Genomic DNA, 14,576 nt, shown 5'->3' with positions numbered 1-14,576 from the left:
TTGCCAGGAACAACCCTTTTGTTGCCGTGGGTTCTTTTACGTGCGCTAAGTGCATGCTGCACACGGGACCTCGGTTTATCATCTCATCCGAATGACTAGCGTTCAGACCACCACTCAAGGTCTAGTGAAGGGGAAAATATTTGTGTCAGTTTCCAGGAAAAACTGGTCTATTGTGGTATATTTTCTGTGTTTTTCTGCATCAGTATGACGGGGAAGCCTGCCCAGGCTGTCAACACTGTACGGTTGAATGGGCTATGGATGTTACATTGAACATAAATATAGTGGAAAAAATGTTCCAACATGCGACCTGTTTGAGTATTAACCTGTTAATACATTTTGGTGATACGTTAGTGTGCAGTCTGCTGTATGTAAGACTGCTCAAATTGTGTGTGACTCATACGAGACAAACAGGCAGACAGACAGGCGGACAAGCAGACAGACAGACAAAACATACTCTAAAAAAATAATTGCATTGAAAACCAAATGTAAACTTTTTTTTTTTTTTAATCTCCAGCATTATACAATCCAACCATTCATTTACACATCTCGAATTGCTGTCAAGAGCAAAACATAACAATAAAAACTCAGCATCATAAAATCCAATCACATCTTGCATTGCTTCCATGAAGAAAACAACGAAATTAAAAAAACCAACAACTCTGCACTATATAATCCAACCATTCATTTTTATACATCTTGCATGCTGTCAAGACCGGCAAAAAGGCAAAATCAGCCGTGGTGGTGAAGCGGTGAGAATCACTCACAGACCGACCGTCCAGATTCGTCCACAAACTGACAGTTTCAGTTCAGTTCAGTTTCAGTAGCTCAAGGAGGTGTCACTGCGTTCGGACAAATCCATATACGCTACACCACATCTGCCAAGCAGATGCCTGACCAGCAGCGTAACCCAACACGCTTAGTCAGGCCTTGAGAGAAAAAAAAGAAAAAAAAAGAAAAAAGGTGAATAAATAATAGATAAGCGTACATAAATAAGTAAATAAATAAATAAATAATAATTATAATATAAAAAAGGTAGTAGTAGTAGTAATAAATAAATAAGACAACAATGATGATAAATTAGCAAATAAATGTAAAACATGAAGACACACATTCACACATACACATACACCCACACATGCATAACATATGCACCAAACATGCAGTTTCACAGGTATGAAAGCACAGTCAAATACACATAAACGTACATGAGCCCCAACACTGACAAAGCAACATCTGCTTGGAAATCAAACTGACAAAGCAACGACAACTCAGGACAGCTCAATTTTCCCCTTTTTCTCCCTGATGTTATATTGCTACAAACTCTTTTTACTCGCCTTGTTTGTCAAGAATTAAAATATATAAAGCAAGTTACGGAAGTTTTTCTGTAAACACATGTAGGTCCTCAAAACTGTCGAAGCCTTTACCAGCATGTTGGGTGAATACATGCCCGGCATCTGCTCCCATTTAGATTTCCAAGCAGATGTTGTCTAGCGTCTGTGGATCTGTCCGCACGCTTTGACGCCCACTTGAGACAACCATCATCCCAAAGAAACAGAACGTTAGAGAACAAAAAATATTCTGAAAACAAAATCTCTTGCCTGTGCTTCAGAAAGCTGCATCACGACACCCCATTCTGAGCAAGCGCACACTTTTCTGTGACTGTGTCACTGCCTATGGAATGTTCCTTTTCTTCACTGCAGTGGGAATGTTCCTTGCAGTGTGAATGTTCCTTTTCCTTTTCTTCACTGCAGTGGGAATGTTCCTTTTCCTTTTCTTCACTGCAGTGGGAATGTTCCTTTCCTTCACTGCAGTGGGAATGTTCCTTTTCCTTTTCTTCACTGCAGTGGGAATGTTCCTTTCCTTCTCCTTCATCGTCTCTCCCCTGCTGCTTCTCTTCGTCGCTTTCCTCAAACTGAGGCACAGAGATGGGGCCCTGTCTGGGAGAATTCGCAGTTCTCTCCCTCTTTTTCTTACCAGACTTTTTGGACTTCTTGTGCTTGGACTTTTTGTGTTTCTTCTCCGCCTTGCTTTCTGCGGACTGGGAACGAGATCTGGATTTTCTGTGTTTCTTCTCCGCCTTGCTTTCTGTGGACTGGGAACGAGATCTGGATTTTCTGTGTTTCTTCGCCGCCTTGCTTTCTGTGGACTGGGAACGAGATCTGGATTTCCTGTGTTTCTTCTCCGCCTTGCTTTCTGCTGAATGAGAGCGGGATCTGCTTCGTTTTCTGCTGGACACAGAGTCGTTCCCCCTGGAAGAAGGGTCTGTGGAGGCCGACCTGGACGGGGAGTGGCGCGATCTTTTCCGTGTGGAATCCCGCGGACTGCTGTTGTGACGGGGTTCTCTGGACCTGGACCGTGTTCTCTGCCGCCGCGGAGAGCGCTGCGGGGAGACGCTCCGTGTTGCCGTGGCTTCCGATGGCGACCTTGACCTCTCCCTGGACCTCCGTCTGGAGTGAGAGTCTGGGGATGGATGTCTGCCCCTGGCCGACCTGCATGACACAGGTTATGTGATGATGATAGTGATGATATAATTTGTGTGGCGCCCTTTCTCTCTAAGAGCTAAGGGCACTTTTCCTGACGGAAAAAGTTACAAATTACATGAACCACTTGTAACTCACTCTCTCTCTTTTTCCAAGAACTCTGGGTGATTTTTCTGACAGAATAAGTTGCATATTACATGAACTACTCATGACCCCCCCACCCCCACCCCCTCCCAACACAACCCACACCCCTTCCTTTTCCCATACAAAGTGAACTGGCAGACATGGGGCTGTGTTGCAGAAACAGGAAACCGACAGTGCTTACAGACAGGTTCTGAAAAGATGAAATTTTAGTGAAGAGCAAAAGGCAGAGACGGAGTCTGAAAAACAGATATGATGTGGAAGGTTGTTCCAGACATGAAGAGCAGAAAAAGGAAATTTTCTATCCAAAATTACGTTTAAATAACCTACTTCTGGGAGGTTATTGGCCGTAGCTGCTTTCGTTTTCTCCGCATAGGCGGATAGTAGTTTGCACAGGACAGGAATGTCAGACCCCTGCCGGAGTCTGCACTAGTTGGGTCACAGTTAAGTATGTGTAATTAAACAGGAAAGAGCGAGTAATGAATAAATGAATATCTCATCGTTCATCTACAATGTGTGCAATTTGGGTGAGGATTTCTTCCTGTACTTTATATTTGTTAGGTTTGTTTGTGTTGGTTTTCCTGTGTGTGTGTAGTGATGTGAGGCCACGCTGCTCTACTGAAGTTCAATGCCTGATGGTACGCTGGTTATCAGATGACATGTGAATGTCATCACTGCCAAATGGAAATAGCCATCCACAGTCAATACGTATTCAATATTTTTTCCAGTGATAAATGGTCAGTGTTTCTGCATGGTGTGAAACTGGAAACATCTGTGTGAGTAACTTTTCAGCCAAAAACCTAACAAATAATTTGTGTTTCATGCAGTTAGGTTTTTGGCCCAATCAGCTACACAGAATCAACAGTATCAGTGCTGAGATGTGTGTTCCTTTCAAACACGAAAAACACAACCAAGTCAAATGACAATTCTGTTAAAACCTGGGTCAGACAACTAATAAAAAAAAAAGAAAAAAAAAAAAGAGCCAGGCTGAGAAGACACCTGGGAGTGCAAGTGGATGGAATGAGGATACAGATTTTGTCCCCAAAGCAGGTTAGAATCCACACCCCCTGTGTCCACGACTCTCCACAGGACGGAGGGGCCTAGTCCTTTCTTTCTTTCCAAACCACACAGCGCTTCACCCAAACTGTCACCAGAAACAAGGCCTCATCCACCAGCAAGTCAACTCAGGACAAGTCAGGCGAAGTCACGACAAGTCAAGTCAGTCAATTCAATTCAGTAAAGTCAGGTCAGGTCAAGTCAAGTCAGTCAATTCAGTCGTCAGTTGAAGTCAGGTCAAGTCAATTCAGTCAAGTCAAAGTCAATTCAGGTCAATCAAGTAAAGTCAGGTCAGGTCAATCAAAATCAGGTCAGGTGAGTCAAGTCAATTCAGGTCTGTCAAGTCAGGACAAGTCAAGTCAGTCAAAGGGCTCAGTAGAAAGCTGGCGGCAGGTGGAGGGGAGCTTTGAAGAGTGTGGGGGAGAAACACATGGACGCATCAAGAGCATCACAACACTCTTCCATAACTTTGCTGTGAGGGCATTCTGAAATCATGCACACATACACACACGCATGTAATACCCCCCACGACCCACCTGTGACGACTGCTGTAGGACCTTGACGATTCGCGTGTCCTCGACCTGGACCGTGACCGTGACCTTGACCGTGAACTCCTGCTGCGGTGGTGACTGCGACGTTCACTGCGAGGCTGCCACACGGGCGTTTCGTTGCGTCGGTCGCGTCTTGATGGGGTGTCAAAGTCTCGATCCGCTTCCCAGAATTCATTGCCAGGATTGCGGAAGACGTGCAGAAAGTTGCAAGTCTTTCCCTTGGGGCACCTCTTGGCGAAAAACAGACCTGTAAAGTGAAGACAGAGATTAGGGTTAAGGGTCCCCTAGCCATCAGGGCAATGAATTCATATCCACTGTCTAGGGCTCAGTGAATTCATATCCACTGTCTAGGGCTCAGTGAATTCATATCCACTGTCTAGGCCTCAGTGAATTCATATCCACTGTCTAGGGCTCAGTGAATTCATATCCACTGTCTAGGCCTCAGTAAATTCATATCCACTGTCTAGGGCTCAGTGAATTCATATCCACTGTCTAGTGAATTCATATCCACTGTCTAGGCCTCAGTGAATTCATATCCACTGTCTAGGGCTCAGTGAATTCATATCCACTGTCTAGGGCTCAGTGAATTCATATCCACGGCTCAGTGAATTCATATCCACTGTCTAGGCCTCAGTAAATTCATATCCACTGTCTAGGCCTCAGTGAATTCATATCCACTGTCTAGGCCTCAGTGAATTCATATCCACTGTCTAGGGCTCAGTGAATTCATATCCACTGTCTAGTGAATTCATATCCACTGTGTAGGGCTCAGCAAATTCATATCCACTGTCTAGGCCTCAGTAAATTCATATCCGCTGTCTAGGGCTCAGTGAATTCATATGCACTGTCTAGGCCTCAGTGAATTAATATCCACTGTCTAAGGCTCCGTGAATTCATATCCACTGTCTAGGCCTCAGTGAATTCATATCCACTGTCTAGGCCTCAGTGAATTCATATCCACTGTCTAGGGCTCAGTGAATTCATATCCACTGTCTAGGCCTCGGTACAGGGAGGCAGGGCCCAGTCCTCTCCTTGTATTTGTACTGTATTTGTATTTCTTTTTATCACAACAGATTTCTCTGTGTGAAATTCGGGCTGCTCTCCCCAGGGAGAGCGCGTCGCTACACTACAGCACCACCCATTTTTTTGTATTTTTTCCTGCATGTAGTTTTATTTGTTTTTCCTATCGATGTGGATTTTTCTACAGAATTTTGCCAGGAACAACCCTTTTGTTGCCATGGGTTCTTTTACGTGCGCTAAGTGCATCCTGCACACGGGAGCTCGGTTTATCGTCTCATCCGAATGACTAGCGTCCAGGCCACCACTCAAGGTCTAGTGGAGGGGGAGAAAATATCGGCGGCTGAACCGTGATTCGAACCAGCATGCTCAGATTCTCTCACTTCCTAGGCGGACGCGTTACCTCTAGGCCATCACTCCAACTGATGTCAGGTACCACCCACACCTGGGTGGAGCCACACAAATTACTAACAAAAGTATTTTTCATCAGTTTCACACCATGCATAAACACAGCCACTCAACACAGGAAAAACAACGGAATACGAGTACTGACCGCAGATGGCCGATTTCCACTTGGCGATGTTGACGAACTCACAGGTGATCTGACGACCAGCGTACCACCGGGCGTTGAACTTCACAAAAGCAGCATGGGCGTCTGACTCCCTGAAGGCAGTGAGCACATCATTACACACACAGGAACACCAAAACAAAAAAACAACAACAAAAAAAGCTATACAAACAAAACCTACACAAATTAACTTACTGCAGACAAATTGCGAGACAACTCCTGACAGTACAGCACCACCCATCACTGCCTCCTGAGTATAATTGTGACAGTGAATTCTATGTCCAAAACTTGTCCACATCTTTTTTTTTCAATCCAAACCATGTTTCAAGTGTTACTTCCCTTCATCAATCTCCTGTCCATTTAATTTGTGTCTGTTTAAGTTCTGATGTTGGAGATGCAGAAAAATGAGATGTATATGGCAGGGGGAAGTTTTCATGGACAGTGACAGTGACAAGACGCCAAATAATTCGGACATTTCAGTGGTCTCACACCACCTTGCTCAGCAATACTGGCCTGGAACTCTTTCCACTTTGTGACAATCTATTGAAATGCCAGCATCAGGTGCCTGTGGCCAGGCAACACAGCAGTGAATCACTTCAGTCACACCCTGTCCAACCCAAGACATTCCTGTTATGCTGACGAAGGCGCTGTGAAACCACTGAAATATACAAGTAAGATCAGCTTTATATTCTGAGCAAGGAAACTTTCTTCAAAGAAATCTGTCATCTCAACACTGACGAGTAGCAATGGCCTGTCTAAAAACTCACCACTGGAGAGAACTGAACGGAAGAAGAAGAAGCAGCAACAGCAGAAGCAGAAACAGAAGAAGACCAGTGAGTATGACAGTCAGTTATTGTCTGACTTTGTGACTATGACTATCAGAACAACAGAGGCAACTTCTGTCCTGCCAATCTGCTTTAGAATTTGATTCTAGTGGAGAGTGTCTTGCCTAAATTACTTTCTCTGCCAAGAGGATTTCACAACGGTCATCAAAGGCCAACTAGCCCTCAAGGCTGCAGCACTAAGAGACTGCAATTTTGCCTCCTAGTTTGAGAGTCATAGTCCTTGACAAAAGACTAGGCTGTAAAGGCCTTTTTTTTGTAGTGGAGAGAAAGCATTGACCATACAACTCTAACTTTGCTGCTGGTCCAGCTGTGGGCTTATGTAGCTCTGTGATGTAAGCTGCGTGGTGATCAAACACCAGCGAGCAAGGACGTGCAAAACGCTCACCGTTTGTACTGCACGTAGACGTTGCCTCTGAGGTGAGGTTCGTGGTTGCAGCACACCTTAACGTTGACCACCCTCCCCACAGACTTAAATTCGGGCACCACGTCGAGGTAGAACTCACGGAAGGCAGCATACAGCTCATTGTCCTCGTACTCCAGGTTCATGTCTGCACACAGTCAGACATACAAGACAGATTCTTCATTATGGGGTCCCCTGAAAACAGAGTATGGCTGCCTAAATGGCGGGGGTAAAAACGGTCATACAAGTAAAAAAAAAAAAAAAAAAACAAAACAAAAAACAGGTACAGCCCACTTGTGTACATATGAGTGAATGTGAAAGTTGCAGCCCACAAACGATGAAGAAGAAGATGATGACGGGTGCAATAGCCGAATGGTTAAAGCGCTGGACTTTCAATTTGAGGGTCCCAGGACAGAATCTCGAACGGCGCCTGGTGGGTAAAGGGTGGAGATTTTTCCGATCTCCCAGGTCAACATATGTGGAGACCTGCTTGAGCCTGAACCTGCTTGTGCCTGAACCCCCTTTGTGTGTATACACATGCAGAAGATCAAATACGCACGTTACAAATCCTGTAATCCATGTCAGCATGGGTTATGGAAACAAGAACATACCCAGCATGCACACCCCTGAAAACGGAGTATGGCTGCGTACATAGCAGGGTAAATAAACAAAACGGTCACAGACGTAAAATGTTAAATGTTACATGTTTGTCTCAGTGTGTATATGTGCGTGCCTGAAATCTGAATGACACAGGGATGCGAATGATGAGCACCCAATGGCAGCTGTCAGTCGACTCTACCCAGGTAGGCAGCCTGTTGTGTGAATGACCCTGTGTTTGTAAAGCGCTTAGAGCTTGGTCTCTGACCAAGGATAGGCACTTAAAAGATAAGCAATGAACTTTTTTCATTTAATACCCATCCAGCCCTTGCCCTAAAAAAAGAACTAAAGTGAAAGAAGCAATTTGTACATAGGGAAGAAAAAAAAAAAATCAAAATCAAAACACTGCCATTCCATTCAGATAACAGTAAACACACAAAAACAAAACCCTAAGAGCACAAGAGGCAGTGTGGCAGAATCCAGCGCAGGACTTGTGATCCAGTGTTCACCAGTGACCAGAGTTCAGTGCCCTGTTATGGTATGACACCGTGTCCTGGGGAAAGACACCTCAAGCTCAATCCAACTTCCCTCACTCCACCCAGGTGTGAATGGCTACCTGACTTCACTAACACTGGAAGGGGAGGACTGGGCCCCTCCTTTAGACGCCCTTCTCTAGACACAGTGGGTATTCATTCACTGCCCTGAGGGCTGTTAAAAGCTACAGGACCTTAAAGCTTTACCTTAATATGAACAGAAAAAAAACCCATGTACACATGACAGTTCGAATGCAAAGCCTTCCTGTCTTAAAAGAAACACAAGAGAGGCAAGGCAAGTGCAGTTTTTCCATACTGACATCAGTTCTCCTTGAAGATGTCTTGGGAAACAAGCCAGAGAGAGGGATTATTTCCACAATAAAATAAGTTGTTTTTTTTTTCCCAGTACTGAAACACATTCGATGAGCACACATCACACCACACACACACGTTATACTGGATACCCAGCTAATTGCCTGTCTCAAAAACAAAGTAACCTACCGGTGTCATAATCGTCGACACTGGATTTCTTCAGCTCAAAACTGTGAAACATGCCGGCGATGAGCAAAATGCTGCTGCTGTCAGGACGCACGTGAGACCGGGAACATCTGGAACATCAACACAAAACATGAAAAAGAAGAAGGAAAAAAGAAAAGAAGAAGAAGAAGATGATAATGAAGAAGATGAAGAAGGAAAAGGAGAAGAAGATGATAATGAAGAAGAAGATGGAAAAGAAGAAGAAGAAAAAAAAAGATGCAGAAGAATGAAAAGAAGAAGAAGTAAAGAAGATGATGAAGAAGAAGGAAGAGAAGAAGATGGAAGAAAAGAAGAAGAAAAGAAGAAGATGAAGAAGGAAGAGAAAAAGAAGAAAAGAAAAAGAAAATGAAAAGGGAGCAAAAGAAGAAAAGAAAAAGAAAATGAAAAAGAAGGAAAAGATGAAGAAGAAGAAGAAGAAGATGATGAAGAAGATGAAAAAGAAGATGAAGAAGAAAAAGAAGAAGAAGAAGAAGAAGCAAAAAGGATATGGTGAAAGAGAAGAAAAATAAGAAACAACCAAGATGAAGAAAATAAAGCTGTAGAGGACAACGGTAATGAAAAAAGTGAAGAAGGAAGGAGAAGAAGAGAGGGAATCCGCAATGATCACTGCAGACATTCTGTCATTACACCCACCTGTCCCCAAAGCGACAAGCACCCGTTTTGGTGAAGAACGGACATCTGTTCACCTCACGGATAATTTCTGCATTACTGCCGCTGTTGTAGTTCACTGGTGCCAGAGGATTGTGCCATTCCTGAAAGATATTGTCATAAAAGAAAAGAAAAGAGAAATGAAATTAGGATCTTCTAGTGCTTGTCGAGTAAAAGACTAAAAATATCAATTGTGCAAGATTAGCACAGCATCATCATGAGCGTATTTTTCATAATCACAGCCGAAAAAGATCATGCATTCATGATTACTTTTGTTACATTGAAAAGGACAGCATAAATTGTATATATCTATCCAACCTTTCAATCATACAACATATCATCTCCAATTTTTATTTTATTTATCTTATTAGTGAGAGAAGAACAATTAAAAAAAAAAAAAGAAAAAAAAAAAAAGTCAGCTGCACCAAATTTGCTGGTAACAGAAAATGGTGTGTTACCTGGAGCATACTAAGTGGATACTTATTTCATTGTGACAAAACATGCAATTAAGCACCCTGCTTCCAAAAACAATATATTTCCATTAGTACACACTTATGAAACATGCATTTGTCCCTGGATAGCCCACCCCCACAATCCACCTAATATCTTAATAATAATGGAAAATAAACAACAACAACAACAAAAAAACCAAAAAAAAAACCCAGGCTTTCACACAAGTTGTTAAACACAAGGATAAGGCAACAATGAAAGTTGTTCATTTATTTTCTCTTAATTTACGCCAATATTTAGATCTGCCCTCTCATATGGATTAATATCAATAGTAACTTTTTAAACTTTCTGAAGTCTGGCCTTAAATCGAAACTGAACCTTTTCCTAAAGAGCCCCACCTCTCCCCCACCTTTCTTTTCACCCGGATTTTGACATGGATTACAGGGTCTTCAGTTTCTGCAGCTTCTTGTTTACATGAATGAATACGTTATGTGTGTTGTTCTTATGAATGATCCCCCCCCCCCTGCACCCCCCATGCCCTCCCCCCCTTCTCTCTGTGTGTCTCACCTTGTTTTCATTCTTGGTGGCCTGTTTCAGCAGGCAGTCCTACAAGGGCAGACAACCAGCACAACATAAAGGTCACACAGCCACAGTCACCCCCTTTGATCTGCTCTGAAAGACTGGGTTAAGATCTGACACATTTCTGACAAACACACATACACGCACAAACCTTGTCTGCTTTGAATGACTGGGTTAAGATCTGATACATTTCTGACACACACACATGGACTTGTCTGCTATGAAAGACAGCATTTAGATCTGACACACTTCTGACACACACATATATATACACACACACAGAGACTTGTCTGCGATGAAAGACAGCATTTAGATGTCACACATTTCTGACCCATACATATATATACACACACACCAACTTGTCAGCTCAACTCTACTCAGTGTGGCCTTAAGTTCAAGCCCAGTCCAGTGACCAAGGCTGTAGTACTGGACTGAAAACATGTCATCCATTTCAAAATTCAAATCTAAACATCAAATATTTTGGGGGGTAACTTGAATCTCATGACACATTTTTGCACTGATGAATTTTGTTATGGATTCCACTGCCTGATCAATTCGTTATGCACACACAAATAACACCGGAACTACTGGAAGAGCATTCTACATTCCAACAAAGGTTTCCCTTCACCACCTCAAAACAGGGGCACACTTGCATGCGTCAATTTTACATATGGCAAACACACACACACACACCCACACACACACAAAGACAAAGCAGAAAGACAGACAGAGAGGACAGCAAGAGGAGTAAAAGAAAAAAACAAAACAAAACAAGACCAACAACAGTTCTTAACAACTACACACAACCTGAACTCTAGTATCATTGCATGTAAATAGTTTAAGCAGTACACAGTACACATGCTGCATTACTGCATGTAAACAGTTTGAGCACTACACGTCCTCCCATCAAAAGATACTTTCTCATCACTGAACACCCCCCGGCAGCTCACGGATGTTGCAGCGTTAAGGAAAAACAATCTGGTTGTCAAGGGCAGTACAATAAATGTGGCACATGACACATCCACTGACAAAGCCCACGAAAGAGAAAGTGTCCGCTTCACAGACTACAGTTTTGGGTCATGCTGACCTGCCCTGGGATATCAAATCTAGACACTGTCTACAGCATTACATTCACACAAAAGGATATCTCATCAAGTATATGTTACAATACTTTCTGATGTATACTTTCTTCTAATATTTCTGATACTTTCTGATAAAGAAAATGCATTCTCTCCCCCTTCCTACAAATTAGCCAATCTATACACTGTCTACAGCACCACATCCACATGAAAGGATATCTCATCAAGTATTCATGATAACACGTTCTGATTTTTACTTCCTTCCGTCATTTCTGGTACTTTCTGATGTATGATATACATACAATCTTCACCCCTCCCTACAAAGGAAACCCATCTATACACTGCCCACAGCGCCATGTCCACACCACAGGATATCTCATCCAGAGTGTCCAGGGCCAGTCGGACGACCCAGATCACCTGTTTCTCTTTCCTCTCCGCCTCCTCCTTGTCCCTCTTCTCCTGCTCCTCCCTCTCCCTCCGCTCCCTCTCCTGCCACTCCTCGCGGATCTTGCGCTGCAAACATCAAACATATCCATCAATTTTTTTTTTATTGTGAATCTTGTGCTGCAAACGTCAAACATATCCATCAGCTGTTCTCACGGATCATCACAAAAGACTAAGCTGTAAATAAATTCCCACTGCAGTGGAGAAATAATTGATCACACAGCTCTTGCTTTCTTGTTGTTGGCCTAGCTTTAGTAAGCTGATGTCAAGTCTCTGAAAGAAGTCAAGAGTTGTGCGTTCTGTCTTTCCTTTCCCTCACGTCTGTTTCCCCTCTTTTCTGCCTTTCCCTCACCTCTGTTTCCTCTCTCTTCTGCCTTTCCCTCTTCTGCCTTTCCCTCACCTGTTTCCTCTCTCTTCTGCCTTTCCCTCACCTCTGTTTCCTCTCTCTTGTGCCTTTCCCTCACCTCTGTTTCCTCTCTCTTCTGCCTTTCCCTCACGTCTGTTTCCCCTCTTTTCTGCCTTTCCCTCACCTCTGTTTCCTCTCTCTTCTGCCTTTCCCTCACCTGTTTCCTCTCTCTTCTGCCTTTCCCTCACCTCTGTTTCCTCTCTCTTCTGCCTTTCCCTCACCTCTGTTTCCTCTCTTTTCTGCCTTTCCCTCATCTCTGTTTCCTCTCTCTTCTGCCTTTCCCTCACCTCTGTTTCCTCTCTCTTCTGCCTTTCCCTCACCTGTTTCCTCTCTCTTCTGCCTTTCCCTCTCTGTTTCCTCTCTCTTCTGCCTTTCCCTCTCCTCTGTTTCCTCTCTTTTCTGCCTTTCCCTCATCTCTGTTTCCTCTCTCTTCTGCCTTTCCCTCACCTGTTTCCTCTCTCTTCTGCCTTTCCCTCACCTGTTTCCTCTCTCTTCTGCCTTTCCCTCACCTCTGTTTCCTCTCTCTTCTGCCTTTCCCTCACCTGTTTCCTCTCTCTTCTGCCTTTCCCTCTCCTCTGTTTCCTCTCTTTTCTGCCTTTCCCTCTCCTCGGTTTCCTCTCTCTTCTACCTTTCCCTCTCCTCCGTTTCCTCTCTCTTCTACCTTTCCCTCTCCTCTGTTTCCTCTCTCTTCTGCCTTTCCCTCTCCTCGGTTTCCTCTCTCTTCTGCCTTTCCCTCTCCTCGGTTTCCTCTCTCTTCTACCTTTCCCTCTCCTCTGTTTCCTCTCTCTTCTGCCTTTCCCTCTCCTCTGTTTCCTCTCTCTTCTGCCTTTCCCTCACCTCTGTTTCCTCTCTCTTCTGCCTTTCCCTCACCTCTGTTTCCTCTCTCTTCTGCCTTTCCCTCTCCTCCGTTTCCTCTCTCTTCTGCCTTTCCCTCACCTCTGTTTCCTCTCTCTTCTGCCTTTCCCTCACCTCTGTTTCCTCTCTCTTCTGCCTTTCCCTCACCTCTGTTTCCTCTCTCTTCTGCCTTTCCCTCTCCTCCTGTTCCTTTCTCTCCATCCACAGGCGGTGTGCCAGGCTGTCCCTGCGTTCCCATTCCGCGTTCTGCCGAGCGTTCTCCTCCTCCACGGCCTGTCTTATCCGTTCCTCCTCCTCTGTGTCTGCTCCTTGGCTCTCATCAGCTGTAAACATTTGGGAAACAGGGTTCCAAGTTCAATTCAGTTAAAAAAAAAAACCCACTCAAGTTTACTGTTTGCTTCAAACACAGCTAAAACAGGAAATTTCTCTTAGGCTCATTTAATTCTTAAATGCTCATCCACAATAAAGTGAAAGCTTAGACTTAGGGATGCAGATTGGTATACTGATTGATTGATTGATTGATATGGATACTTATATAGTGCCTATCCTCTGTCGGAGCCCAAGCTCTAAGCGCTTTACAAACACGGGGTCATTTGTACAACAAGCTGCCTACCTGGGTAGAGCTGACTGATGGCTGCCACTGGGCGCTCATCATTCGTTTCCTGTGTCATTCAGATTTCAGGCACGCACACATTCACACTCAGACAGACATGTAACATTTTACGTGTATGACCGTTTTGTTTATTTACCATGCCATGCAGGCAGCCATACTCCGTTTTCGAGGGTGTGCATGCTGTGTGTGTTCTTGTTTCCATAACACACTGAATGCTGACATGGATTACAGGATCTTTAACGTGCACACTAGCAGGTCTGCACATATTATAAATTAACAAGTAACTTACTCCAAGTCCAACTTACTCTGGGCAACTGGCTGTCATTGTTTCGTTGAGCTTTTCCCCTAAGTTTAACTCTTTCACAGACGGCCTGAGTGTGTGCGTATGTGTTAAAGCATGTTGTGTAAGTGCATGTTCAGCACTGCATTTTGTGTGTTTCATCATGCTTGTATGTACATTCCATGGGAGAGAGAGAGAGAGGGAGAGACTTACATGTGAGCCACACTCATGACACTGACACAGAGAAAAGAAAGAGACCTGAAACCCCTTCCCCCTTTCAAAATAAACAAAACTCAACTGACAAGACACCCAGAGAGAGAGAGAGAGAGGGAGAGAGAGAGAGAAAGAAAGAGAGAGACTGAGAAAGAGACAGACAGAGAGAGAGAGAGAGAGAGAGAGAGAGAGAGAGAATCAAAAAACAAATTCAACCAAAAATCTGTCTTAGCTGATTACATGGGTTTTCCTTCCTCTGTTTTGCCAACGCTTGTCGCTTCTGC

General features: G+C 43.9%; 1 protein-coding gene across 1 annotated transcript in view; it reads right to left on the bottom strand.

Annotated features, from left to right (window-relative positions):
• Positions 1 to 497: 497 nt before the first annotated feature.
• LOC143289019 (uncharacterized) overlaps positions 498 to 14,576 on the bottom strand; it is a 15,216-nt gene continuing 1,137 nt past the window's right edge. Inside the window, exons 2-11 of the mRNA XM_076597789.1 lie at positions 14,533 to 14,576; positions 13,334 to 13,509; positions 11,899 to 11,994; positions 10,391 to 10,429; positions 9,359 to 9,477; positions 8,690 to 8,796; positions 7,044 to 7,206; positions 5,799 to 5,908; positions 4,214 to 4,475; positions 498 to 2,489 (exon numbers count right to left, since the gene is read on the bottom strand). The exon at positions 14,533 to 14,576 is cut by the window's right edge and continues 30 nt beyond it. Coding sequence (XP_076453904.1) covers positions 1,619 to 2,489; positions 4,214 to 4,475; positions 5,799 to 5,908; positions 7,044 to 7,206; positions 8,690 to 8,796; positions 9,359 to 9,477; positions 10,391 to 10,429; positions 11,899 to 11,994; positions 13,334 to 13,509; positions 14,533 to 14,576 — 1,987 coding nt within the window. The 3' untranslated portion in view covers positions 498 to 1,618. The remainder of the gene's footprint in view (positions 2,490 to 4,213; positions 4,476 to 5,798; positions 5,909 to 7,043; positions 7,207 to 8,689; positions 8,797 to 9,358; positions 9,478 to 10,390; positions 10,430 to 11,898; positions 11,995 to 13,333; positions 13,510 to 14,532) is intronic.

Source organism: Babylonia areolata, chromosome 13, assembly GCF_041734735.1.
Source record: "Babylonia areolata isolate BAREFJ2019XMU chromosome 13, ASM4173473v1, whole genome shotgun sequence".
Classification (NCBI taxonomy): Eukaryota; Metazoa; Mollusca; class Gastropoda; order Neogastropoda; family Buccinidae; genus Babylonia; species Babylonia areolata.
Note: the sequence above shows the minus strand (reverse complement) of the source record. Positions and strands in the feature narration are given on the sequence as shown.